Here is a 27,110-nt window from a genome sequence, read left to right as displayed (position 1 = left end):
GATGGGCTGATAGTGATCAAGGCCTGTAGGCCAAGATTTTTTGGGGGTCGATGAATTGTCACACATACAGTGGGGGAAGTGTAATAATCTGATTGGTCAGTTTGAATGTCTCACATTTCTTTAGTCACATGGTCAGGAAAGGATAAAAGAAGATTGAAACTGTTGCTCTGGCTCTCTTATTCTCTGGGTCCCTGTCACGGGTTGTGAGTGCAGGCAGACGAAGACGATAAGGCTGAAGGCTCCAATGTAACAGTTTAATCACAGGTATACTTCCAAAGGTACAGACAGGCAGGGTATACACAAAACACAAGTTTACAACGACAGCTACAGACAAAGATTAACTGAACTGAAGGGAATTAAATATTAACACTGATGAACAGAAACAGGTGAGACAGATGATGATAATTAACAGGACATTATTTTTATGATTTAACTGAACTGATAATGACAGGCGGGAAAACTAGACAGACATGTGACTAAAGACAACAGGAACACAGAACAAGCGTGACCTAACTCCCCCCTTCCGGAAGGCGCGACCTTGCGCCAAAGAGGGAGCAGACGGAGCAGGTGGCCAAGGCGGAGCAGGCAGTGCAGGCGGCCACGGCGGAGCCAACGGAGGGAGGAGCCATGGTGGAGGAAGGGCTGACGACTCCAGGGGGCCGACTGACGGAGGCGAGGCAGGTGGTTGAGGAGACCAAGGTGGAGCCGTAGAGCCGACGAGACGGGGCGATGCTGAGGGACTGGGAGGACATGGCGACATCGACGGCTCCGGCGACCGAGGCTCAGGCGGGGGACCAGAAGACCACGGCGGAGCCTGAGTGACCGAGGACCAAGGTGAAGACGGAGGGAGTGAGGAGCCCAACAGAGCTAGAGGGATGGATGGACGAGGCAAAGCCAGAGGAGAGGAGTCCCGATGCGAGGGCAGGGCGAGGAGTGACCAAGGCAGAACCGGGGGGACGAGGGAGCCTGGCGGAGCTGGTGGGCTGATGGGCCACGGCGGATGTGAGGGAGGTAAGAGCCACGGTGGAGGTAATGTACTGACAGGCTGAAGCACAGTCCAAGTAGAGGAGGTCGGAGGCGGAGACCGGGGATCCACCGACCCTGGTAGAGTTGGTGGAAGGCATACCCACGGCGACTCCACCTCCTCAAAGGTGGATAGAGCAGCAGAGGGGCTGACAGGTAGTGATGGAGGAAGGGTTGAGAGAAGGCAGATGGGAGGAGGTGGGAGAGGGAGGCTGGGTGGGAGTTCAGGCTCTGGGGTGGTGACAGGCTCAGGGATGGGCAGAACCAGCAGCGAAATAGTCTCTGGGCTGGACGGGACCAGCGGCAAAAAGTCTCTGGGCTGGACGGGACCAGCAGTGAAGGCTCTGGGCTGGATCGGACCAGCGGCGAAGAATGCTCTGGGCTGGACGGGACCAGCGGCGAAGAAGGCTCTGCGGGTATGCCATTAACAGTCTCTGGCTCGGCGGGCATGACGTGAACAGTCTCTGGCTCGGCGGGCATGACGTGATGCGCAGGCTCGGCAGGACTGACGTGAAGTGCAGGCTCGGCAGGGCTGACGCGAAGTGCAGGCTCGGCAGCGGCCATCTTGTCCGGAGACACTGGCTTGGTGGCGGCCATCTTGTCCGGAGACACTGGGTGTTTCTCAAAACCAAGAATGCAAAGAACGGACTTGTGTTCTTGGGGAGAACGCACTTGCTAGTTGTTCTTGGAAGAATGAACTCACAAGGTGACGAGCACACAGAACGCTGCTGACAGTTTGAGACGATGTGTTCTTGCTGGTATTGCGCAATAATACCCCCTGTGAAGAAGGACTTGCTGTAACAGGGATCAGCCAATCAGCGGCTTTGTTTTGGGATTACAGAGAGAACACAGTTTTCGCGGCGACAGTTTTTAGTTTCGTTTTGAGTTAGTCGTGAGATTGGCCGGGAAACACATCGTAGATATTTCTGAGGTGAATAGTTGTCATCCGTGTTGCTATCTGTGCATGTGTGCGTTCAGAGACATGCGAGTACCCTGGTGTAAATGTTTACGTATGTGTATTTCGGTGCCTTAGGTTGTTAAAAGAGTCTATTCTGAGATACTCTATTGAAATGTAGTATGTTAGCATAAAGTTCGCTAGCATCATGCTAATGCCTAATATTATTAGTTTTATATTAATATTGTGCTTATGTGTGTGCTCACCTGACACTGTATAGTTATTATTTGAGTGTAATTATGGTTGAGTAGTAGAGAACTGTGTTTTTTGGGTTGATAGTATTGAGAACTAGCAGTATGAAGGCTGTTCTTTAATTCAATAAGAAGATAATGTGTGTTACCTGGTATTTTATTTGGTTATTTTGATATGTATAAGCAGCTAAAGCTACTTAAAGGGAAAGGTATAATAATTACAATTTATTAGCTTTACTAATTGAATCATGTCAGCACTGTTGTTTAATTGTATGCTGATATTTTCTTTTCTTTTGTTTATTGTAGAACCACACATACTGTACATTCATGAAGACAGATAATCATCTGCTGACTGTTAATAAACCCATTGAAGAGATTTAAAGCATCCAATTGCATTCTTATCGATGCACCACAGTGGTCACTTATCCCCAACTAGCTACAGTTACAGTCCTAGCTATCAAGTCATCATTATACCCCCGCACAGACGCCGTCTGCAGTACCCAAATATAACGAGAATTATTGACGATTACAGCCAGGCTTTATCACCCAAGCCTACCCTCAGCTCAAGGGATTACTCTACAACTGTACACTACAATGTAATGTATATTCATAACAATAAAGCTACGCTTATGGAGATTCTCACTTCCGAAAACGTTTAAGCACATTTTCGATTCGCCATAAATTTTCGTAAAAATGCCAATATTTGAAATCTACACAGTTGATTTCTCGCATCAAATGTTCTCAGAAGTGAATTTAGTGATGAAATAGCGTACGAAATTGTAGAAAAACGACTTGCTGTATTGACCTGCCTCTCTTTGTCAAGAACACTTCCGGGATTTTTAACCGTTCTTGCTAAAATGCAAACTTGTGTATTGGGACAGTACTTGGGCAGCGACTGATGACGTTTCACAAGTCCACAAGAACACAAGTACAGACAAGAACGCATATTGAGAAACAGCCACTGGCTCGGCGGCGGCCATCTTATCCGGAGACACTGGCTTGGCGGCGGCCATCTTGTCTGGAGACACTGACTTGGCGCTGGACAGGACCAGCGGTGAAGGCTCTGGTTTTGTTCCGGACCGAAACACAACGTACTCCAGACATCGGAGGACTGTATCCCTCCAATTCAGTCCCGTGGTGTCAGGGAGATCCATGGGACGGTCAAAATTGGCCCCAATCCAGAACAGAGTTTTCAGGCTCTCATCATCCAGGGTGCTGGTGAGGGCAATATTTACAAATTCCCTTGAAAAAAACAAGAAATCTTTGCTCTCCTGAGCAAGGATGATTATTCTAACCCTATCATCCATTTCGGGCGGTCTGTAGTTCTGTCACGGGTTGTGAGTGCAGGCAGACGAAGACGATTAGGCTCCAATGTAACAGTTTAATCACAGGTATACTTCCAAAGGTACAGACAGGCAGGGTATACACTCAAAACACGAGTTTACAACGACAACTACAGACAAAGACTAACTGAACTGAAGGGAACTAAATACTAACACTGATGAACAGAAACAGGTGAGACAGATGATGATATTTAACAGGACACAGGTGATTTAACTGAACTGATAACGACAGGCAGGAAAACTAGACAGACGTGACTAAAGACAACAGGAACACAGAACAAGCGTGACAGTCCCTTTCTTGGGGCTCTCTCTCTTTACCTCCTGTTTTCTCTTACACACTCTCTCACTCTCTCTCTCTCTCTCTCTCTCTCTCTCTCTCTCTCTCTCTCTGTGTGTCAGGTAACATCTTTCATATATGCTGGGTACAATTAATAGTATAAGTTATCATCTCATACATCTATTTTGTAACTACTTTAAGTGTAACCGTAACCATATTTTGTCATTAAACCTTTTCAATTACAAATAATGTGCTGACTAGTTTTGATTTGGTATTGCCTTTGAAGTGCAACATATTGCAATACAGTATTGTCACTTTCTATAGCAACGCTCTCCCACATAGTAAGCTATTGTAACTGCGCTTATTTCCGTTGTTGGTATAAGTAGCAGCCAGATAAGTAGTCTTGTGGCCTGAACCGCTGCAGGAAATCCACACTAACAGGAAGTTGAGATGCAATCGAACTCAAAGTGACAAAGTTCAGAGCATGAAATAATGAGCTAATAAAGTGCTAGATGGTCACATGCATTAACACTTAAGGATGTGGTTATTTTAGATGTTGGTGGAGTTTCACTTCATTTTACTACAGAGCAGCTTCACATCAGATCATCTGTCATTTTATCACTGAAGCAGTTTTGAAGAGTTTGTCTTTTCATATTTGTGGACTGAAAGCGCTGAAGATGTTTCGCATCGTTTTCTTCTGTCTGTGTTTCTGGCGTCTGGATGGTGAGTTTTAAATATGACTTTGGTTGTTTCTCTTCTGGTACCATGTAATAAATTACAGGTTAAATTAGACAGAGAGGATTTAACATTCACTGTTATTCTCATATAGAAATAATTGAGCTGTGATTTTACTGTGAGATCAAGTTTGAATTCAGGTCTAAACTCAGTTATTAGCGTAGGCAGACATAGCGGGGGTCAGGACCCGATCTCAGGGTTTTACCCCCTAAAAATATCAGTAAAAACCAAGCTGTGTATTGGAAATAATATAATAATATATACTCAAATAACTGTGTAAGTAGTAAAACAGTACAAACATAAATCAGGTAAAACAAAAAGCTTCCCTCACAGTGCTTTGATCAGCAGACAAACATAATGATTCATGAGTGACGGGTTTTAGCGCGATAAGATATCCGATTTTGAACGTGTTTATTGTGCAATTTATACGCGAAAATTAGTTTTTGCGTGCATATGATACGCACTTTATTGCGTGTAATAGGCTTACACACGCACCCAACAACAAGCATTAAGTGTTGTCTATAGCACTACTTGAACAGGATTGGTTTCTCAAATGATAAACGGTAACACTTTATAATACTGTTCCTTCATTAATGAATAATTACACAGGAACAAACGAGTAATGCATTATTAACATTCTAGTAACTACTATTAACTAACAAGAAACTCTGATTAACAAATTAGTAAGTAATAGCGCTCAGATGAATGTAGTAGTTCATTATTAGCTAATCAATAACTACTATTTTTTTCATACCTCCCAGAGAACTACTATCTACAGGTTCATAATTAACATGAATAATGCATAATTTATAATAAAAGGTAATGGTAACCCACTAGTAATGACTCAAGTATTACTACATCATTCTAAAGGAACTACTAATTATTTGGATCAGTATTCTAAAGTGAAAAACATGATAACTACCTAATATTGACTGAAGTCATTGTAAGCTTTTGAGATTTTTGTAAGATTTTGAATATCAATTCCTTCTAATGGATTTGGTAACACTTTAGTCATTACTAGTGTGTTCCCATGATCTTCACTTTAGAATACTGATCCAAATAATTAGTAGTTCCTTTAGAAAGATGTAGTAACACTTGAGTCATTACTATCCAAAACCTTACAAAAGCCTTAAAACTTACAATGACTTCAGTCAATATTAGGTATTTATCATGTTTTTTCACTTTAGAATACTGATCCAAATAATTAGTAGTTCCTTTAGAAGGATGTAGTAACACTTGATTAATTACTAAAGAGTTACCATTACCTTATTATATATTATGCATTATTAATATTAATTATGAACCTGTATATAGTAGTTCTTAGCAGTCTTCAGTGAGGTATGAAAAATAGTAGTTATTGATTAGCTAATAGTGAACTACCACATTCGACTGAACGCTATGACTTACTAATTCGTTAATCAGAGTTTCTTGTTAGTTAATAGTAGTTACTAGAATGTTAAAAGTGCATTACCGTATTTTCCGGACTATAAGTCGCACTCTTTTTCATAGTTTGGCTGGTCCTGCGACTTATAGTCAGGTGCGACTTATATATCAAAATTAATTCAGACTGAGATGAAAACATTACCGTCTACAGCCACGAGAGGGCGCTCTATGGCGGAGTTGTTCAGAAGCGACACCAAGGATGAAGAAAATTCAATGGATTCAGTGATGTGGAATGAGATCGCGGGTGCTTGGTGAACTTGTTTACTGGTAACTTGCTTGTTGGACTCACTGGCTTATGTTAATTTAGCCTATTCTTTATGCTATTGTGTAGCTGAATAACTGTTAGTGTGTTGTGTTAACACACCGGACACCTACTCAGCCTGTTTTTCTGTGTGCTACTGTGTAGTTGAATAACTTGCCTTTCCAGATTAAATGTCTGTTCTTGGTCTTGGATTTTGTGAAATAAATTTCTAAATAAATGCGACTTATAGTCCAGTGCGACTTATATATGTTTTTTTCCTCTTCATGACGCATTTTTTGACTGATGCGACTTATAGTACGGAAAATACGGTACTCATTTGTTCCTGTGTAGTTATTCATTAATGAAGGAACAGTATTCTAAAGTGTTACCTGATAAACCACTAATCCTAACCAAACGTATAATACATACGTACTCCACACCAATACTAAACCTACCCTAAACCTAACCATCATATGCACGTAAAAACTCATTTTCGCATATAAATTGCACGATAAAGACAATGCGTGCTATAGAGACGCATTTAGTGTGACCGGGTTGGTATATTCAAGTGATCACAATGCCAGGGTTTCCTAAATATAAGTTACACGGTAAAGAGTGGGAGAGTCTCTAACTCTCTAAACGTGAATTACACCTGTGGAGGGAGATGACGAAGGCTCTTAGTTCATATAATTGTAACTCTAAAAAATACAACTCACTGTTTGTTCACAGTTGAAATCAAAACTGAATATGAAACTATATGATCCTGTCCTGCATCAGGACATCTTTTACACTTCTGTCTGAAGTTAAACTGCAACACGAAGGAAAGCGCATTATTGCTGTTAATTCTCTGTTGACAGTTTTGACTGTAGTTGTGTCTGAACAAGCGTGAAATACCTGCTAATTTCGTTGCTTATTCAGTTCACTTTTTGCATTACTTATTCTGACTGCTGACATTGAAAATGTGTTTTTCCGAGGGTATCGGTTCATTTCTTGATTGCCATTTTGACAGTGTCTGTCTGGGCATTTTATTCATATCTGCTAACATTTCTTTAATTTTTGCCCTAGTTTTCCTGGGGAATTTATCTATTTTTATATTATTTTATCATCATTATTTTTGTTTTAATGACTTTTCAACCTTACAACCTTTTCAAATTTCATTATCAACCTTAATTGGCATGGCAATAAAATTCCATAACATTATTTTTATAGTTAAAGTTTTGGGTGTTTTTTTGTTGGGCTTTTGGGCTGGAAATCGTTCTCCCGATCTGGGAACGCTGCCAGTGGAGAGAACAAAGTTCTTCAGTCAAGGCTATTTTATTCACTTTAAACATCAGATGAAGTGGTTATTTTCTCATTAATACAGACGATGCTGAGTCATTTATAAATTAGTCATGATAAAAAAGAAAATGATAACAGATGTATTTTTCCATTAGTCTGCTATGTTAGCGATTATAGCGTTAGCTTGTTTAATACCATAGTTTATTGGATACAACTACAACTAGCAAGGCGAACAAACAGCGCTGTTTTCAGTTGTTTTCTTATGTGAACATGCGCCAATGCCCTGACAATTTTCAGACTTAAACATGTTTAAAGTCTACGAGTCTCTGCATGTTGTCTCTGATCAAGTGTCTCTTGGTTTGGAGCAAGTATAATAATATCATCAGAGATATTCCCTCAGTGCGAGCGCTGATGCAACTTCATGTTGATTTTGCTCACTGTTAGAATAAGGAGCTCGTCTGGAGCTGGAATTGGATTCTGGTCTCAAATTATTGCTTTATTTGCCTGCCTTGAATCCAAGCATTTGCTCACAATGGTATCTCATAACTGATTATCTTAGTCAGCTCTGAGGTCACAGTCTTTAGCAGCTCGTCTGAGACGTGTGAGAAACTGTTGCACCGTTTCAGTGTTTTTGTTTGAACGTCTCACTAATGCAGTGTTTACTCTGAATAAAGTGAGCATTTAGAGTAGGGATGGGCAACTTCGGTCCTGGAGGGCCACTGTCCTACAGAGTTTAGCTCCAACCCTGAAAAAATCACCTGCCTGTAATTTTCTAGTAATCCTGAGGACCTTGATTAGCTTGTTCAGGTGTGTTTGATTAGGGTTGAAGCTAAACTCTGTAGGACAGTGGCCCTCCAGGACCGAAGTTGCCCATCCCTGATTTAGAGTGTCACAGCAGTGGTGTAATCCACAGTGGATGAATATTAATCATAGGAAAATATCAAAAGAATATGTTTGCACTTTTACTATGCTTGAAAATGACAAGAAGTTGAGGCGCACTGGAGCTCAAAGTGATAAAGTTCAGAGAGTGAATTATCAGAAATAAAGAGCTAGATGTTCATGCATTAACACTTACGCCCGTTTCACACATACTCCGTTTGCAGTGCATATGCGGTGCGTATTATAGTCACATGCATACATATTTGTGGACTGAAAGCGCTGAAGATGTTTTGCACTGTTTTCTTCTGTTTGTGTTTCTTTTATATATGTTTTTATGGCTTCAGTTCTGGTTCCAATTCACGAGTTCACACTTACATACAATTAGAAGGGGTAAAGTTTAATGTGTATTTGGCGTGCTGTCCGGGGGGAGTTCATAAAACATGCATACACTTGAACCTCAGACTGAGAAAACTTTATTGATAAAGACAAATACATATGGCAAATGGACAGCAGTATTAGCCTGGAAATCCAGACCTAAATCTGAAAGATTAATGGTCTGGCGTTGACTAATGAAACTCGGCCAGCTCGAGGGGCGGCACCAAGCATGCATTTGAAAATCTCACTGCACGCAATTGGATAACACTACGACCAATCACAACAAGCCCCATACGCTTAGCTAACAGCGGAGCTAACTGGTGGATTATACTCTTGCCGTATCCGGTCGGCAAAACAGCAAAAACACCCTTCTTGCAAAGGAACGATTCGAGCGCCGTCTTCTGAAAAGTCTAACTCTGAGTCCCAATTCGCATACTATCCGTCCTAAATAGTATGCGAAACTATAATTAGTATGTCCCAAATCGTAGTATGTTGAAATAAGTATTCCCAAGATACCCGGATGGTCTACTATTTCCGGTTAGAATTCGAAGTGCAGATCAATGCACACTCTAACGGCTAATATTGCCCACAACCCATTGCGTGCAGGAGGGAGGAGCTTTGTGGTGATGGTGGTGATGATGTAAACATGACAGTCGGACGCAGCAGCGGAGATGCGCCCTCAGTTTTTAAGTGTAAGAATTCAAACGTTTAACCCTAATTAAAGCTATATTTAACCACACTGACTTATTTGTTGTAATACTGTGGCTGTACAAATGTTAACTTTATCAGTCCAACTAAAAGACACATGGTTACTACACTTTTACTATAGTAAAAGCATGGTTCATTTTCATCGGGGTATTTTTGAGTATTATACATAATGATGAAATTAAGTTTAAAATATGTTAAACAATAGTTATACTATAAACTTTAAATATTTTAACTCAGAAAATAAGTAGCTTTTGTTACACACATTGCACACGATTGCACATGAACGTCAGAACCAGCCGCCTCACACACGACCTGCGTTTGGTTGATCTACGACGACGCCCTGCTTCACTCCTCAATTTGGTAGAACACATTGTAAATGTATTGTGGAAAAAACGATGAGGAAAAAAAGATAAAAAGATGGGAATAGTAAATAAAATTATATTGGATATGAATGAATGAAATGTAAAATGTTTTGTTAACAGTCACGGTGTGCGTAACTAGGCAACCACGTTCAAGTTCACGTTGCATGACGTCATCGAAGTATGTCCCAGAACGTGCATACTCTTTTGCTACACACTCAAAAGTATGTACTTTTTCCTCACAAAAAAAGTGCATACTTTTAGGTCGTAGTATAAGTAGGCGAATTGGGACTCAGCAAATATCTTTCATTGTAGCGGCCAAAGCCGTTTCAAACAACTGGTGTTCATCCATAGCCATCTTGCAATGTTTACTAATGACTAATGCGTATTTGGCGTGCTGTCCGGGGGGAGTTCGGCCCAAACCCAGAGTACTCCCCCCTGTTTGTAAGTGTTTAGGACTAGAAGTGTGGAGAAGGGGTGGTGGAGGGATGCTGCTAAACTGTCAATGGATTGAGGTGAGACTGTTGAATGTATATATACCTCTTACCATTGATTGCTGAGTGCACTCCACTTGTGTTAATTATCTGAACGTGTTCCACCTGAACTTTGTTAATAAAACATCATGTAATAAATGACTGGTTAAAATAGAGAGGATAAACTTTCACTGTTACAGGACAGCACTAACATTTATTAACATCTACTAAAGATATATGGATATACCAGTTTGCACACGCTGTGCTTCTTTTCTGTGTCTTTATTCAATTTCGTAAATGTTAGTTAATCCTCAATAACGTTTAAGAAATCTACTAAAGACAGAAAAGAACCACAGCATGAGTTTATACAGCAACAGTAAATTCAACCTAGTACTTTTTACAACATTAAAGTAAAAGTGTCTTTTTATTTAGTTTTTGTTCCATGTATAAATCTATTTACTATATTTCATTCATCATCTTTTGTCTTTGTATTGCTGCACAATATTATTAATATCACATTTAAATGATTAAAAGTATTTCAGTGAAGCTTCATCAAACCAACATCAAGTGATTTTAAAGCTTTAATCTGTGAAAAACTTTCAAAAACTGAAAAACTGTTCTTCAGGTGTGTTTGGTGATGGAGATGAATTGAAGATTATGATGGAGGGAGAATCATTCACTCTAAACTCTGATCTTACTGAAATAAAGGATGATGATGTGATTCAGTGGAAGTATGAAGAGACTTTAATAGCTGAAATCAATAAACGGATCGACAGAATCACTGTATATGATGATGTTCTTGATGGGAGATTCAGAGACAGACTGAAGCTGAACATACGATCTGCATCTCTGACCATCATAAACATCACAACTGAACATGATGGATCTTATTCTCTACAGATCAACGGTGTGAGAAAGAGAAAGATCAATATTGACTCATATGGTGAGGTTAAACACATTTGTTTCACCTTTATTTAATGACAAAATTTTAATTAATTCAAACACCATTTTGTTTCTTTTTGTTTGTTTTATGATATTATTTCAAACTGACATTTTAAAGCATAGTAAAACATTATTAAGTGATTTCACAGTGTTAATCTGACAAACCCTGGTTGTGTGTGTTCTGTGTGTGTTTTTGGTATCAGGATCAGTGACAGTGTCAGTGTCAGTGAAGGAGGGAGAATCATTCACTCTAAACTCTGGTGTTACTGAAATAAATAATTTTTATTATTGGATTCAGTGGAAGTATGAAGACACTTTAATAGCTGAGATCAATAAACGGGCCGACAGAATCACTGTATATGATGATGTTCTTGATGGGAGATTCAGAGACAGACTGAAGCTGAACAATCAAACTGGATCTCTGACCATCACAAACATCACAACTGAACATGCTGGACATTATGGACGAAAGAACCTGTATGATTCGATCAGTGATGTCTATCTTGCTGTCTTTGGTAGGTTAAATAATTGTTTTACCATTTTATGTTTTAATCAAACAAAACAATATTAATCCAAACACCATTTTGCTTAATTTCCGTTTTTTGTTTTATTGTTAATTTGACATATCAATATCTCAGATACAAACTCTGTTTCTGTTTGTTGATACAGTTGAAATATCAGTGAAGGAGGGAGAATCACTCACTGTAAACTCTGATCTCACTGAAATAAAGGATTATGATTGGATTCGGTGGATGTTTGGAAATGAAAACATTTTAATAGCTGAAATTGATGTAACGGCCGACAGAATCACTGTATATGATGATTATCTTGGGAGATTCAGAGACAGACTGAAGCTGAACAATCAAACTGGATCTCTGACCATCACAAACATCACAACTGAACATGCTGGAGTTTATCAGCTAAAGATGAGGTTTTCAATAAAATTCAAAGCTTTCAGAGTTTCTGTCTCTGGTGAGTAGAGATAATTTCTCATGTCCTTCAGATATTCTTGTTTTTATGAACTATTTTCATATTTATTAATTGCATAGCTGCCAACTCTCACGCATTCACCGTGAGACACGCAATTGACACTTTTCACACGCTCTCACGGCACACATCCATTTTCTCACGCACAGAAAAATCGCGAAGCAAAGAGGACACGGAGACCGACAGACTAGACAGAGCAGGTTACTTATGATATAAAAAAAAATCTCAGCTCTAAGATTCTGTCACTTTCATTACGAAATTCAGACAATAAATACCGTTTTGGCGCTTGTAAATGTGAGCGACAGATCCCTAGCGGCACGTGAACCGATCATCTCTAGCTAATAGTAAATAAACATGAACGAACACTGTTGAAAGATACAGTACAACTTACCGAAATGTAGGCTATATTCCTCATACATAATTTCGACCAATCAATCAAACAAAAGGGGTCAATAAAACAGCTGGAGAACAATTATGTCACATAACATTTACCCCAGGAAAGCCATTTAATGACCATGATATAGGCTATAGGCACGTTAGTTGGCTAGAAAAAAAGCTATAGAGTATTTTGCTAAATATGTGCACTATATTGCATATTTATTATATTTTTACTTATATCATTAAATAAAGTTGTTATTAGAATAAAAAAACGCATTATATTTAATTTGTGTTATTTTTAACCTTAAAGAATACTGCCAGCTGATAGGGCTCTCTATATGTTTACAGCATTAGGTGAGTTGTTTTTTTCTTGAGAAAAATGAATGACTATCTTGTGTAGCCTACCTAATATTTATCCAATATTAAATCAAATCACAATAATTGAATTGAAATAATAAAAAAGCGCAGCTTACCAGAAATTGAACCATGTAAACATTGTAACATGTTGTCACTAAACCTAATAAAATTCAGTTTAGTTACTAAAAGGTTTTGACAATCACAACACACTTACTGTGATGCAATAATTTTTCCAGCTCGTCTGCCTGTTCCTGTCATCAGCAGAGACTGTTCTTCATCTTCATCTTCATCATCATCATGTTCATTGGTGTGTTCAGCTGTGAATGTGGGTCATGTGACTCTCTCCTGGTACAAAGGAAACAGTTTATTGTCCAGCATCAGTGTGTCTGATCTCAGCATGAGTCTCTCTCTCCCTCTGGAAGTGGAATATCAGGATAAAAACTCCTACATCTGTGTGCTGAACAATCCCATCAGCAACCAGACTCAACATCTCAACATCACTCAACTCTGTCACACATGTTCAGGTACGGCTGATATTAGTTGATGTCAGCGCTGATATTAGCGTTTATTAACTGATCTGATCTCAGTTTGATGCTTTTATTCCTCAGACTCTGTCCACTGTTGTGGTCCTACTGAAGCTGTGATCCGATTGGTCCTCTCTGCTCTGGTGGGCGTGGCTACTGTCATTTTTCTGGTTTATGACATCAGATCGAGCTGAACTAGATCAAGCTCATATTCACACATCAGAAACCTAATGGTGTCATTTCTCATATTACTATTTTTTGTCATTTATTAATCTTCATTTATTTGTAATGGCTTTATATACTGGCATTTACTGTATGTTTATTTCCAGGAGGCTTATTTCCACCCTAGAACATAATTTGAAAACAAACAGCAATATATTTTCTCATTAACTCATTAGTGCTCAAAGTGTTTGCTATTATTATTTTTTAACAATCTACTCCTGCTACTGCTAAATGTGTGACAAAGTGTTTGTCAGTGTAAATACTATTATTTATTTTTTTTACTGATCTAGTAATTCATATTTGATTGGGGCCTTTAAAAATTACTTCCAACCACACAAGTCACACGTCTTGTATTGTTATTATTGTTCAGATCAGACGTCTCTAATACTGAAGCTCTTTTACAGACTAAACACACATTTCTCTCAAATAAGACAGATATCTCACTTTACTACTGCTGTTCATCTGTCATTATGATTTGTTTGCCTTTGTCAATAAAGTTTTTTTCAGTCTGAGGTTCAAGAGTCTCTCCATGGCTGCGTTCGAAATCGCATACTCAATGAGTAGGTACTTAATTTCAATAAGTACTTACTTAACGAGCACTAAAAGAGTAGGTATACTTTATAGCCTGATCTCGTTAAGTATGAATGCAAACCGGACATCTGCCATGTTGATGTTATCATGTGACCTACGACGCGTTATCACAAGCGCAACAACTTAAAAGATTTGAACCCCACGTTTAATTAATCTGTCTGTAAATATCTTGATATTTATTAAACTTGCTCATTTTGTGGTCTTTTTGAAGAATCTGCTGCCCATTTATTTTATGAATACATTTAGGGTTGATTTAAGTTCTTATATTTAGCCCTACTAATGTGACCCACCGTTTTATCCTTAACGATATTATTTATTTTTATTACAAAATCCCAAAATTGTCATCTCTTGAATATGTTGTTAATTTCTTTATTTTATGTCCAAACATTTTCATCCACAAACAAAAGTGGCTAACTGCTTTATGTTTTCCTCTTTTTTTTTGTTGAATTTAACTCTCATTTCATCCCTCAGGCCTAGGCCTATAAATAATAAAATGTTTTTAAATGTATTATAATGAATTATTTAAGAAAATATATATTAAGATATTCAACCTTGTAGGTTCTTTTTTCCTGTGTATAAAATCTCATATTATGTATGCAAACCCATGAGATATATACAGTGAGGAAAATAAGTATTTGAACACCCTGCTATTTTGCAAGTTCTCCCACTTGGAAATCATGGAGGGGTCTGAAATTGTCATCGTAGGTGCATGTCCACTGTGAGAGACATAATCTAAAAAAAAAAATCCAGAAATCACAATGTATGATTTTTTAACTATTTATTTTTATGATACAGCTGCAAATAAGTATTTGAAAAATAAAAAATTTCCTCACTGTATATATATATATATATATACTGTATATATACCTCATAACATCAGTAACTCGACAGCCCTACCTAGAACGGTTTTCCTCAGCGTTTGTAATGTCTGCACAAAGGAGACGCAGCTGTGCGAAGATTCGCCTTTGGAGAAAACTATTGATTTTATACTCCAAAAATGTAAGTATCATTAATATTAAAAATTAATATTACCCCAGAATGAATTGCATTGCTATCCCACCCCAAAACATACAATAATAACAACGATAAATGCTGACCAATACTTAATTATATGACTTTTTACTGAAAATGATATAATTCAATAAAACAAACAAAGTTTAATGTATGTCATATGACATAGCTATGCATGAATACACTCTAGATGTGTATATAGTGAACATATCTACATTTTCATTCAAACAATTAAAGCATTAATTAATTAAATAATTATATTTTATTTACTGACAACAATGAGAAATATTAATAAATTAGTAAAAGAATGAATGAAAGTCACCATCACACAATAAACAAATTCATATACAAGTCAACACATGAAACAAAGCTTTATTCAAACTACAATCATGTATGTAGGCTGAAGGCACTGAGGTTGTTGCGTGATGTGTTGTGCTTCACAATCTGAGGCAAGAAGGGCAGTTGGAGTGATGGAGGGACTCGTAAGGGCAGATGGAGTGATGGTGGGTCTCGTAAGGGCAGTTGGAGTGATGGAGGGACTCGTAAGGGCAGGTGGAGTGATGGAGGGTCTCGTAAGGGCAGGTGGAGTGATGGAGGGACTCGTAAGGGCAGGTGGAGTGATGGAGGGTCTCGCAAGGGCAGGTGGAGTGATGGAGAGACTCGAAAGGGCAGGTGGAGTGATGGAAGGACTCGTAAGGGCAGGTGGAGTGATGGAGGGTCTCGTGATGGAGGGTCTGGAGGGTCTCGTAAGGGCAGGTGGAGTGATGGAGGGTCTCGTAAGGGCAAGTGGAGTGAAGGAGGGTCTCGTGATGGAGGGTCTCGTAAGGGCAGGTGGAGTGATGGAGGGTCTCGTAAGGGCAAGTGGAGTGAAGGAGGGTCTCGTAAGGGCAGGTGGAGTGATGGAGGGACTCGTAAGGGCAGGTGGAGTGATGGAAGGACTCGTAAGGGCAGGTGGAGTGATGGAGGGTCTCGTAAGGGCAGGTGGAGTGATGGAGGGTCTCGAAAGGGCAGGTGGAGTGATGGAGGGTCTCGTAAGGGCAGGTGGAGTGATGGAAGGACTCGTAAGGGCAGGTGGAGTGATGAAGGGTCTTGTAAGGGCAGGTGGAGTGATGAAGGGTCTTGTAAGGGCAGGTGGAGTGATGGAAGGACTCGTAAGGGCAGGTGGAGTGATGAAGGGTCTTGTAAGGGCAGGTGGAGTGATGGAGGGTCTCGTGATGGAGGGTCTGGAGGGACTCGTAAGGGCAGGTGGAGTGATGGAGGGTCTCGTGATGGAGGGTCTGGAGGGACTCGTAAGGGCAGGTGGAGTGATGGAGGGTCTCGTAAGGGCAGGTGGAGTGATGGAGGGTCTCGTAAGGGCAGGTGGAGTGATGGTGGGACTCGTAAGGGCAGGTGGAGTGATGGAGGGTCTCGTAAGTTATTTATAAGCTCAACACTACATTTGCATGTTGAGGTTGTTTTAACTTTTTATCCAACATAAATGTTCCTCAATTTATCAACAGTACTAATGGACAAATAAAATAGATAACTTATGTTTAGTTACTTTATAGATTTGTTCTAGATAATATCACACATACATCACTCAGATGTCTATTTCATGTTGTGATGTGCTCATCTGCAATACTTATTGAAGATTTTCCTGTCAGATGTAAATAGACATTTAAAATAAGCATCTTTAAGATGTATATGGTTTATGTAAATCCACTTTAGAGACGTACATGTCCTTACTGGAGCTCCCCGGTTAGCTATACATAATAAAACGTGCTTTTACAGCAAAAGCACAACTATACTATATTGTGTAACGTCTTTACACCTTTTCAACAATTCAACAGTTTACTCTACAGTAGTTCAACACATGCAATTTTAACACAAGGAACCGTGTCTACTCACATTTGAAAGCACCCGCGTCGCTGATCTCTGCGATGTTTGATAATGACGTATCCTCTCACGTGGCCTCCTGGGATAGAAAAGTATCCATCGGTTGAGCACTCGAAAATCTGTCCGGAAGCAGTAAGCCATCCGGGAACTTCTCGCCTACTCTTTTATGAATACTGATGTTTCGAACATACTTTTTCTTTCACGTACTGTTTTAGCCTACTATATAGTAGGAAAGTAGGCATATTCGAACGCACTATAATGCGCACTGATCTTAGTGCTGCATTTGACACCATTGACCACAACATTCTTTTAAATAGACTAGAAAACTATGTTGGCATTAGTGGAATTGTACTAGCATGGTTTAAATCATACTTATATGACCGTTATCAGTTTGTAGCAGTAAATGAAGAGATGTCTCATCGATCACAAGTTCAGTATGGCGTACCACAAGGCTCAGTACTAGGACCGTTGCTGTTCACTCTGTACATGCTACCATTAGGAGATATCATTAGGAAACATGGAATTAGCTTTCACTGTTATGCCGACGATACTCAGCTGTATATTTCTTCAAAACCTAACGAAACTTACCAATTCACAAAATTAACGGAATGCATAGCTGATATAAATAATTGGATGACTAGTAATTTCCTACTACTTAATTCTGAAAAAACAGAGATTCTAATTTTTGGGCAAAAAACTTCCTCACGTAATAACCTAGAATACTGTCTAACACTTGATGGCTGCTCTAAGTCTTCGTCGTCGGTTAGGAACCAGGGTGTGCTCTTTGATACCAAACTTTCATTTGAAAGTCACGTGTCTAGTATCTGTAAAACCGCATTTTTCCATCTTAAAAATATATCTAAATTACGCCATATGCTCTCATTGACAAATGCGGAACAATTAGTCCATGCGTTCATGACCTCAAGGCTAGATTATTGTAATGCTCTACTGGGTGGTTGCCCTGCACGCTTAATAAACAAACTACAGCTGGTCCAAAACGCAGCAGCTCGAGTTCTTACCAGAACCAGGAAGTATGACCATATTAGCCCGGTTCTGTCAACACTGCATTGGCTCCCTATTAAACATCATATAAATTTTAAAATATTGCTGATTACTTACAAAGCACTGCTTTATTTATTTTGATTACTTTAGCTCCGCAGTACTTAAGTGAGCTCTTAACGCATTATAGTCCTTCACGTCTATTGCGATCTCAAAATTCCGGCCAGTTAATAATACCTAGAATATCAAAATCGACTGCTGGCGGTAGATCCTTTTCCTATTTAGCACCAAAACTTTGGAACAGTCTTCCTACCATTGTCCGGGAAGCAGACACACTCTGTCAGTTCAAAGCAAGATTAAAGACACATCTCTTTGACCTAGCATTCACATAACACATTCTAGACTTCTATAATTCAATGTTAGGCTGCATAGATTAGGTCAGATGGAACCGGGAACACTTCCCATAAATCCTGATGTACTCGTTTCATCATAAGAAGAATGGCATCTACGCTAATTTTAGTGTCTTTGTTTATCCCAAGGTTTTCCCGCAGCCTGCCGGATCCAGGCCGTATCCAGGCCGTATCCAGATCTGACGAAGGACCTTCGCCTGGACCCGATGACAACGCAGTGCTGAAGTGCCAACTAGTCTCTCCCTATGGAGGATCCCTTTACCACTAAAGCATTTTCGGGAAATTCGTTTTGCGTAGGCTACCTACCCCGAAGTGATAAAATAAAATAAAATTCTGTATCAAAATTTATAAGGAAAGTCCAGTACTTTGTTTAGGCTTGGTTTGTAGGGAATTACAAACCTGCGCACATATATTCAAATGCACATAACTATAGAATCAATTCTTAATGCGCATGTGAGCACCATCAGCGTTTCTCACAGGTTCGCGTTTAAAGTCTGTGTAGAGAGAATGGTGTCATCTTAGCAGCCCCTAATTAATAACAAATGATCGTTGCGACGGAAGTGAATCAATCAAAACTAACTTTAGCTGGAAAATAACTTTATTAAAGAACCGCTACAAAGCCAAAACAATCTCTGTTACCATAAATTATATGTTTATCTCTGTAAAGCTGCTTTGAAACAATCTACATTGCCATCTTTGCCGTAGACAATCTCTCAGGCGACGTGGCGGTGGCCAACCTGGGAACCAGAATCAGGCGTGGCCACCTACTTGGCTGGAGATTCCCCTTTAATGCTGCTGGATTCATCTTTGGTCGGTCGTTCTGTAACGTTGAGGCAAGGACGAAGCAGAGAGAGAATCCACATGCAAGCACTACTTTAATGAAACAAACAGGAAATCCAGAGCAAACAATGGAACACAGAAATGCAGGACAGGAACATGGAAACAGCTACAAGCTACAACGACTGACCAACAATAACTGAAGCACAGTGGTTTAAATACACAGGCAAACAAGCTAAACAAGATAACAAGGGGGCGTGGTTAATCAGAAACACCTGGGGATACTAATAAACAAGAAAAACTACAAAGGACTACAAAACATGGCACAGAACAGAAAATAACAAAAGTGCACACAAGACAAGGGGAACAAAAGACAGGAATCATGACAAATAGGGTGCTTCTCATTTCTTATTTGTGCATCCTCGTTTCCTTTCCTCGCTTCCTTTCCTCGCGTCTCAGCTCCGCCCCCTGTAGGATGCGAGGGAAGGCTGCAAGGAAAAGACGCGAGGATGGAGGATTCGAATGTAACTTTTTTTTATACATTGGAATACTTGATCACTCGAGCGTCACTTCATCGCGTCATCAGCAGCGCTCAAAGGATCTGCCCTTATGTTGTTGAAGTTTGTTTATTTAAGAAATTCATAATAAATAATAATAAAGCAAGATACCCTGTTGAAATATGTGAGATGTGTGGTTTATATAAACTGCAAAGGTAAAGTATAAATTAAAATGATTGTGACCGATGTGAAGGGGGAGGAGAATTTAGACGTGCGTCACGTTTAAGTCGCTAAAACTCTTCCGCATAGGATACACCTGTGTATCCTCGCTCATGACTCCTCAGGAAGCCTCCTAACTCCTCGATCCTTGACTCCTCGCGGTGCAATTAGAGAATTGAGATGTCCTTGAAGATGGCTGTGCTCGATCGGTTTCCGGGTCATAGGATGGAGGACGGAGGAGCGAGGAGACGAGGAGGGATATTGAGAAGCACCCCTACTGTATGAACCCCCAGACTAAAAGGGGGAGATGTCACGTAAACCAGTTACGTTTAACCAGTTAAAGACAATCTACTGTCTCCTCATAAATATATATTATACGAAGATAGCAACTCTTCACAATTTTTCTTATTTGTGATTAAGTTAGTGTTTAAATGCTGAGCCTAAATGTGTAGTAGTGTTAACAGTAATTTTAAAAATAGTATATTATTAAGAAATAATTAATATATTCAATCTGCTAAAACTAATTCACTGTCTTAAATATGTGTATCCAATTCATTGTCTAGAATATTTATTATGGTAAACATGGTTAAATTCCCTTCTAGTAAAAATATTAATTTGCTAATGCTTACCAAATTAAACCTGTATAAACTGTTATGTACAGTGTGATATTTTGGTGGCTTAATTCATGTGCATTGCTGTTTACTTAAGGGTTTTGTTGAAACCTGGTTTGTTGTGTGGTTTTAAAGGTTTTTCACCAGGGTCAGCCCTATGTTCCCACAGCCCTATGTTCCCACATTTCTGAGATTTTTTTTTTTTTTTACAATTTGTCTAAACCCCAGTTATGGGTAGGTTTAGGGGTGGGGTCAGGGGTAGGCCATTTGTGGGAACATAGGGCTGTGGGAACATAGGCATGATCCCTTTTCAACTACTGAAATTCTGCAATAAATTGAGAAAAGGCAACTTAAGTCTCATTCTTGTGAGTGGAACCCAGTGTTCAATTCAGAAGTAAGGAGTGTGGGAGTCCTTTCAAGTGTGGGACCCGTGCATCTTAAAACACTTGACAGACAGAATCCATTACATAAATTTTCTCTATTATGATTGGTTCTTCATATGTGCAATTACTCTTCTCTGTTTTACTTCCCTATTTCTTAATCCTTCAGCTTGTTACACAAGTCATAAAGTTTCCTAACCAAAATCATGTAATTGATCTAGAGGAAGTTGAGGCTCACTGGAGCTCAAAGTGATACAGTTCAGAGCGTGAATTATCAGGAATAAAGAGCTAGATGGTCACATATATCAACACCTATAGATGTGCAGTTATTTTAGATGTTGGTGGAGTTTCACTTCATTTCACCACAGAGCAGCTTCACATCAGATCATCTGTCATTTTATCACTGAAGCAGTTTTGAAGAGTTTGTCTTTTCATATTTGTGGACTGAAAGCGCTGAAGATGTTTCGCACTATTTTCTTCTATTTGTGTTTCTGGCGTCTGGATGGTGAGTTTTAAATATGTTTGTTTTGTTTTTTATGTTTTTCTTCTGGTACATGTAATAAATGACTGGTTAAATTAGTCAGAGAGGATTAACATTCACTGTTATAGGACAGTACTAATATTTATTAACATCTACTAAAGATATATGGATCTTCTGGGTAGTCCATCGTCGTCCGATGATGACATCTCCTATAATTTGTGGGTTCTTTGATGACTGTATAGTCAGGCGTATACAGGCGATGTTCAGTTCTCCTGTCTATGTAACTTTGTACTCCATTCTGACTAAGTTGCTGCCAGAGCGTGCGATTCGCTGCACTAGTTTCCAGGGATGTGGGCTTTATCACACACTTCTTAAGAAAGCCTTTTAGTTGGTCTTTCAGACTCTTTTTTTGGCCTCCTGCAAATCTGGATCCAAGATGTAATTGACCGTACATTATCTTACATGGAGGGCGACTTGGCGGCATTCTCACAACATGACTAAGCCATCTAAGTTGGTAGAGCATTAAGGTTGCTTCTATACTCCAACAGTTCGTTTTTTCCAGGATCTCAATATGTGGCACTCGATCCTGCCGTGTCACTTTGAGGATGCGCTGCAGGAATCTAATGTGGAAAGATTCCAACTTTTTTAGATGTCGAGCGTAGATGGTCCATGTTTCACAACCATACAGGAGAGTGGTGAGGCAGATTGCCCGATAAACAGAAATCTTTGTGTGTAGATGTAAATTAGTATTGCTGAACACTCTTTTCCTCAGTCTCCTGAATGAAGATGCCTGCTTTGATCCTGTGTTGAATATCTTGATCCATGCTATAATCACTAGATAACTAACTCCCAAGATATTTGAAGTGTGGCACTCTGGCGAGTGGGCAATCATGAATAGTAAATACTGGAGGTTTTTTCAGGGGATCCAATGACCATTGGCAAATGACACTATGACACTAGAATGTGACACTAGGGCACAATCATCCGTATACTGCAATTCCAGCACGCGAACCAACTGAAGCTTAGTGACTGTAAGCTGTAAGCAAGAGGCTGGCAAGCACGTAACACACAAGCATGCAACTTCCTCTCTTTCTACACCACTGCACTAGACGCATCACAACACCCTGTGTTAAAAACACACATACACGATAAAACACACACACACACACTGATATATGGATATACCAATTTGCACACACTGTGGTTCTTTACTGTGTCTTTATTCGATTTCGTAAATGTTAGTTAATCCACAGTAACGTTCACGAAATCGAATAAAGACAGAAAAGAACCACAGCATGAGTTTATACAGCAACAGTAAATTCAACCTAGTATTTGTTACAACATTAAATTAAAAGTGTCTTTTTATTTAGTTATTGTACCATATGTAAATCTATTTATCTTTTAATTCATCATCTTTTGTCTTTGTATTGCTGCAGAATATTATTAACATCACATTTAAATGATTTAAAGTATTTCAGTGAAGCTTCATCAAACCAACATCAAGTGATTTTAAAGCTTTCATCTGTGAAAAACTCTGTTCTTCAGGTGTGTTTGGTGATGGAGATGAATTGAAGTTTATGATGGAGGGAGAATCATTCACTCTAAACTCTGATCTTACTGAAATAAAGGATGATGATGTGATTCAGTGGAAGTATGGAAACACTTTAATAGCTGAAATCAATAAACGGGCCGACAGAATCACTGTATATGATGATGTTCTTGATGGGAGATTCAGAGACAGACTGAAGCTGAACATACGATCTGCATCTCTGACCATCACAAACATCACAATGAAACATGCTGGACATTATAAAGGTTGGATAAGTGATGTCTTTCTCGCTGTCTTTGGTAGGTTAAATATTTGTTTTACCATTTTATGTTTTAATCAAACGAAACAATATTAATCCAAACACCATTTTGTTTCTTTTCTGTATTATTCAATTCATGTGTATTTGTATATAGAGCTTTACATAATACACATCGTTTCAAAGCTGCTTTACAGAAAATGTTATGATATTGCTCATTTGAAATTTAAATATCAATATCTCAGATACAAACTCTGTTTCTGTTTGTTGATACAGTTGAAATATCAGTGAAGGAGGGAGAATCACTCACTGTAAACTCTGATCTCACTGAAATGAAAGGTTATGAATGGATTCGGTGGATGTTTGGAGATGAAAACATTTTAATAGCTGAAATTAATGTAACGGCCGACAGAATCGCTGTATATGATGATTATCTTGGGAGATTCAGAGACAGACTGAAGCTGGACGATCAAACTGGATCTCTGACCATCACAAACATCACAACTGAACATGCTGGAGTTTATAAACTACAGATCAAAAGTATGAGAGAGTTTGGGCTTTCAGTTTCTCATTAAACGTTTTTAGAGTTTCTGTCTCTGGTGAGTCGAGATCATTTCTCATGTCCTTCAAATATTCTTGTTTTTAACCAATTATTTACATGTGACGGAGCGGTATAGGCTTTTTAATACATAATCTTATGGTGATAATTGTCGACTACGCCACCCTGAATCAATCAGGGAATATCTAAATAACCCAGTAATGAACACTAGGTCACACAGGTTCATGTGTGCCAGGGAGGTCAGAGACACAAGTACAAAATAATTGAATAAACACTATTAAATGTACAAAAAGTTAAAATATGTTCTGCTTTAAAAGGCGCCCAGCGCTACATTTACTAAAAATGACATTTAGCAAGAGAAATCACAGAGGGCAGCATGAAATGGCGGCACAAACACAGTCCTCTACCAACAAGGGTAGAAACCACCAGGCTGAGTCTACCAGCGGAAGGACCACTTAATGGCTTTTCCAAAAGCGCAATCCTATTCACACACACACACACACATGTCACCGTGCACTTGGATCACACACGCAGGCACTTCAAAAGTGTCACCCACGGCAACACCACCACTACAACACTGCAAGAGAAGGTCCTTCCGCCTGGTCACCTCAGTTCCTGGAAGAAACAAAATAAATAAACAATTGAGTTTTAATAAAACCCCAAAATAATAAAAGAAAATATCACAACCAAATTACACATATACAATAATCAAGGTCCACAATGACACACACACACTTAGATAACAAGAGAAATCTAAACAAAATACACAAGGCTGAACTAAAGAAAATAAAAAAATAAATAGAGCTGGTGCAGCGCACACACACTGATTCTCATACACTAATAGTCAGATTAACGTTATAACTTTTTGTCACTCTAAAACGGAGGAAGTAGACGATACAAAATCCTGCTGACGTGTTTGCTGGCCCACGGCGTGATCACAGCGCAAACACCGTGGTTCTCCAAAATGGACTCAGGTTATACCAAGCGCAATCACTGCAGAAACGAGAGGGAGATAGAGAAGAACGGTCCAAAGGACGAGAGAAAAGACCCACGCCTCACGAAAGCCTTAAAGGAAGCGAGATGTTACTAATGCTCATTTTACTACAATTTTCCAGCCATCTTACATAACACTTACCACAAGGGGATATCCCTCACATATAATTCCCACAGGCTAACGCTACTGTTTACAGCATTCATCAAAACCGCCGATTAGCTGGGGTACAGGAAGCAACACATTAGTCACATAGCGACCCGCTATACCGCACCCAATCACTGCATACAGAGACAGCAGCACATACCTGAAGGGTGAGCAGACACTCACTCTGAGACACTCACTCAAGCGCACCGTCGGAAAAGTGCTAAGGGAAAGCTACAATTTGAAGAGATGACAACATCAGTAGTGTTCTAAACACAAGATTTAAACCAGCCGCTACAATCACATACCTGAGCTTCCAGTGAATGACGCACGAGGGGGCGGAGCAAAGACGTGACGCATTTCAGGATACAGCCAACCCGCATTAAATAGACCATACTCCCCCCTGATAGGACACCAGAACTGTCAATCACTTAACTAATCCTGTCACATACATATTTATTAATTGTTGAATCTCTTTATAGTTTGAGATAATAGATCATATAAACACTGACTCAACACACTGACTGAACCAAAATAAGATTGTTGATTAGAGATGTTCTTATTTATCTTTTCTCTCTCACGTTTTCCAGCTCGTCTGCCTGTTCCTGTCATCAGCAGAGACTGTTCTTCATCACCACCATCATCATCATCATCATCATCATGTTCATTGGTGTGTTCAGCTGTGAATGTGGGTCATGTGACTCTCTCCTGGTACAAAGGAAACAGTTTATTGTCCAGCATCAGTGTGTCTGATCTCAGCATGAGTCTCTCTCTCCCTCTGGAAGTGGAATATCAGGATAAAAACTCCTACATCTGTGTGCTGAATAATCCCATCAGCAACCAGACTCAACACCTCAACATCACTCAACTCTGTCACACATGTTCAGGTACGGCTGATATTAGTTGATGTCAGCGCTGATATTAGTCTTTATGAACTGATCTGATCTCAGTTTGATGCTTTTATTCCTCAGACTCTGTCCACTGTTGTGGTCCTACTGAAGCTGTGATCCGATTGGTCCTCTCTGCTCTGGTGGGCGTGGCTACTGTCATTCTTCTGGTTTATGACATCAGATCCAGAAGAGCTGAACGAGATCAAGCACATATTCACACATCAGAAACCTAATGGTGTCATTTCTCATATTACTATTTTTTGTCATTTATTAATCTTCGTTTATTTGTAATGGCTTTATATGCTGGCATTTACTGTATGTTTATTTTCAGGAGGCTTATTACCACCCATAATTTGAGAACAAACAGCAACATATTTTCTCACTAACTCATTAGTGCTCAAAGTGTTTGTTGTAAATGCTGATTATTATTATTTTTAACAATCTACTCATTCATATTTGATTGGGGACTTTAAACATTACTTCGATGACACTTAAAGTCTCACATGTCTTGTCTTGTTATTATTGTTCAGATCAGACTTCTCTAATACTGAAGCTCTTTTACTGACTAAACACGACACATTTCTCTCAAAGACACAGATCTCACTTTACTACTGCTGTTCATCTGTCATCTGGATTTGCTTGCCTTTGTCAATAAAGATTTTTTCAGTCTGAGGTTCAAGAGTCTCTCCTTGTTTTATTAGATTTATTATGTCGAGCGCAGGAATACTAACCCTATGTATTTGAACAATTCTAGCACTTTACATTATTTTAAACATTTCTAAATGTTTACATTATTGTTAAAGCTATACTGTGTAGGATTTTCTCCCATCTAGCGGTGATCTAGCTATTGTAAATGACTACCAACTGAATATTGCTTTCTAGCTCCTCCCATTCCGAGGGCGTTTTAACTCCTACGGTGGCCGTATTATTCCAAGATTAACATGGCTTCCAGTTCCACTTCATCCATGAGTGTTCCTTCAAGTTTTCCCCCCTAAACATATCAGTAAAAACCAAGCTGTGTATCGGAAATAATATAATAATATATACTCAAATAACTGTGGAAGTAGTAAAACAGTACAAACGCAAATGAGGTAAAACAAAAAGTTCAGAAACATTGAGTCCTCACTCCCTTCCCTCACAGTGCTTTGATCAGCAGACAAACATAATGATTCATGAGTGA

General features: G+C 39.3%; 2 protein-coding genes across 3 annotated transcripts in view; both read left to right on the top strand.

Moving 5' to 3' along the window:
• LOC311088377 (uncharacterized protein) overlaps positions 1–27,110 on the top strand; it is a 252,493-nt gene that overhangs the window by 165,519 nt on the left and 59,864 nt on the right. The gene's annotated exons all lie outside the window — the stretch shown is intronic.
• On the top strand, positions 4,274–26,602 carry LOC311088375 (uncharacterized protein). Of its 2 annotated transcripts, XM_084122434.1 has the most exons (7): positions 4,290–4,512; positions 10,906–11,223; positions 11,426–11,737; positions 11,892–12,194; positions 13,181–13,468; positions 25,631–25,927; positions 26,012–26,602. In XM_084122434.1, exons 1-7 carry the CDS (start codon positions 4,467–4,469, stop codon positions 26,161–26,163), a joined length of 1,716 nt encoding a protein of 571 aa, XP_083978560.1. In that variant the 5' UTR covers positions 4,290–4,466; the 3' UTR covers positions 26,164–26,602. The 2 variants fall into 2 exon arrangements, with proteins under 2 accessions (XP_083978561.1, XP_083978560.1); XM_084122435.1 differs by lacking the exons at positions 25,631–25,927; positions 26,012–26,602 and adding an exon at positions 13,553–13,702 and having other exon boundaries at positions 4,274–4,512.

The sequence above is a fragment of the Abramis brama genome (genome assembly GCF_963993115.1).
Source record: "Abramis brama genome assembly, chromosome: 8".
In the NCBI taxonomy this organism is placed as follows: Eukaryota; Metazoa; Chordata; class Actinopteri; order Cypriniformes; family Leuciscidae; genus Abramis; species Abramis brama.
The sequence above is the reverse complement of the archived record's forward strand: the minus strand, read 5'-3'. Positions and strand labels throughout refer to the sequence as shown.

Bases quoted from the DNA above. Each gene is read 5' to 3' on its own strand.
- LOC311088375 (XM_084122434.1), top strand. From the start codon at position 4,467: ATGTTTCGCATCGTTTTCTTCTGTCTGTGTTTCTGGCGTCTGGATG. The intron at 12,195-13,180 runs GTGAGTAGAGAT...TAATTTTTCCAG, and splicing joins TTTCAGAGTTTCTGTCTCTG to CTCGTCTGCCTGTTCCTGTC. The intron at 13,469-25,630 runs GTACGGCTGATA...CACGTTTTCCAG, and splicing joins ACTCTGTCACACATGTTCAG to CTCGTCTGCCTGTTCCTGTC.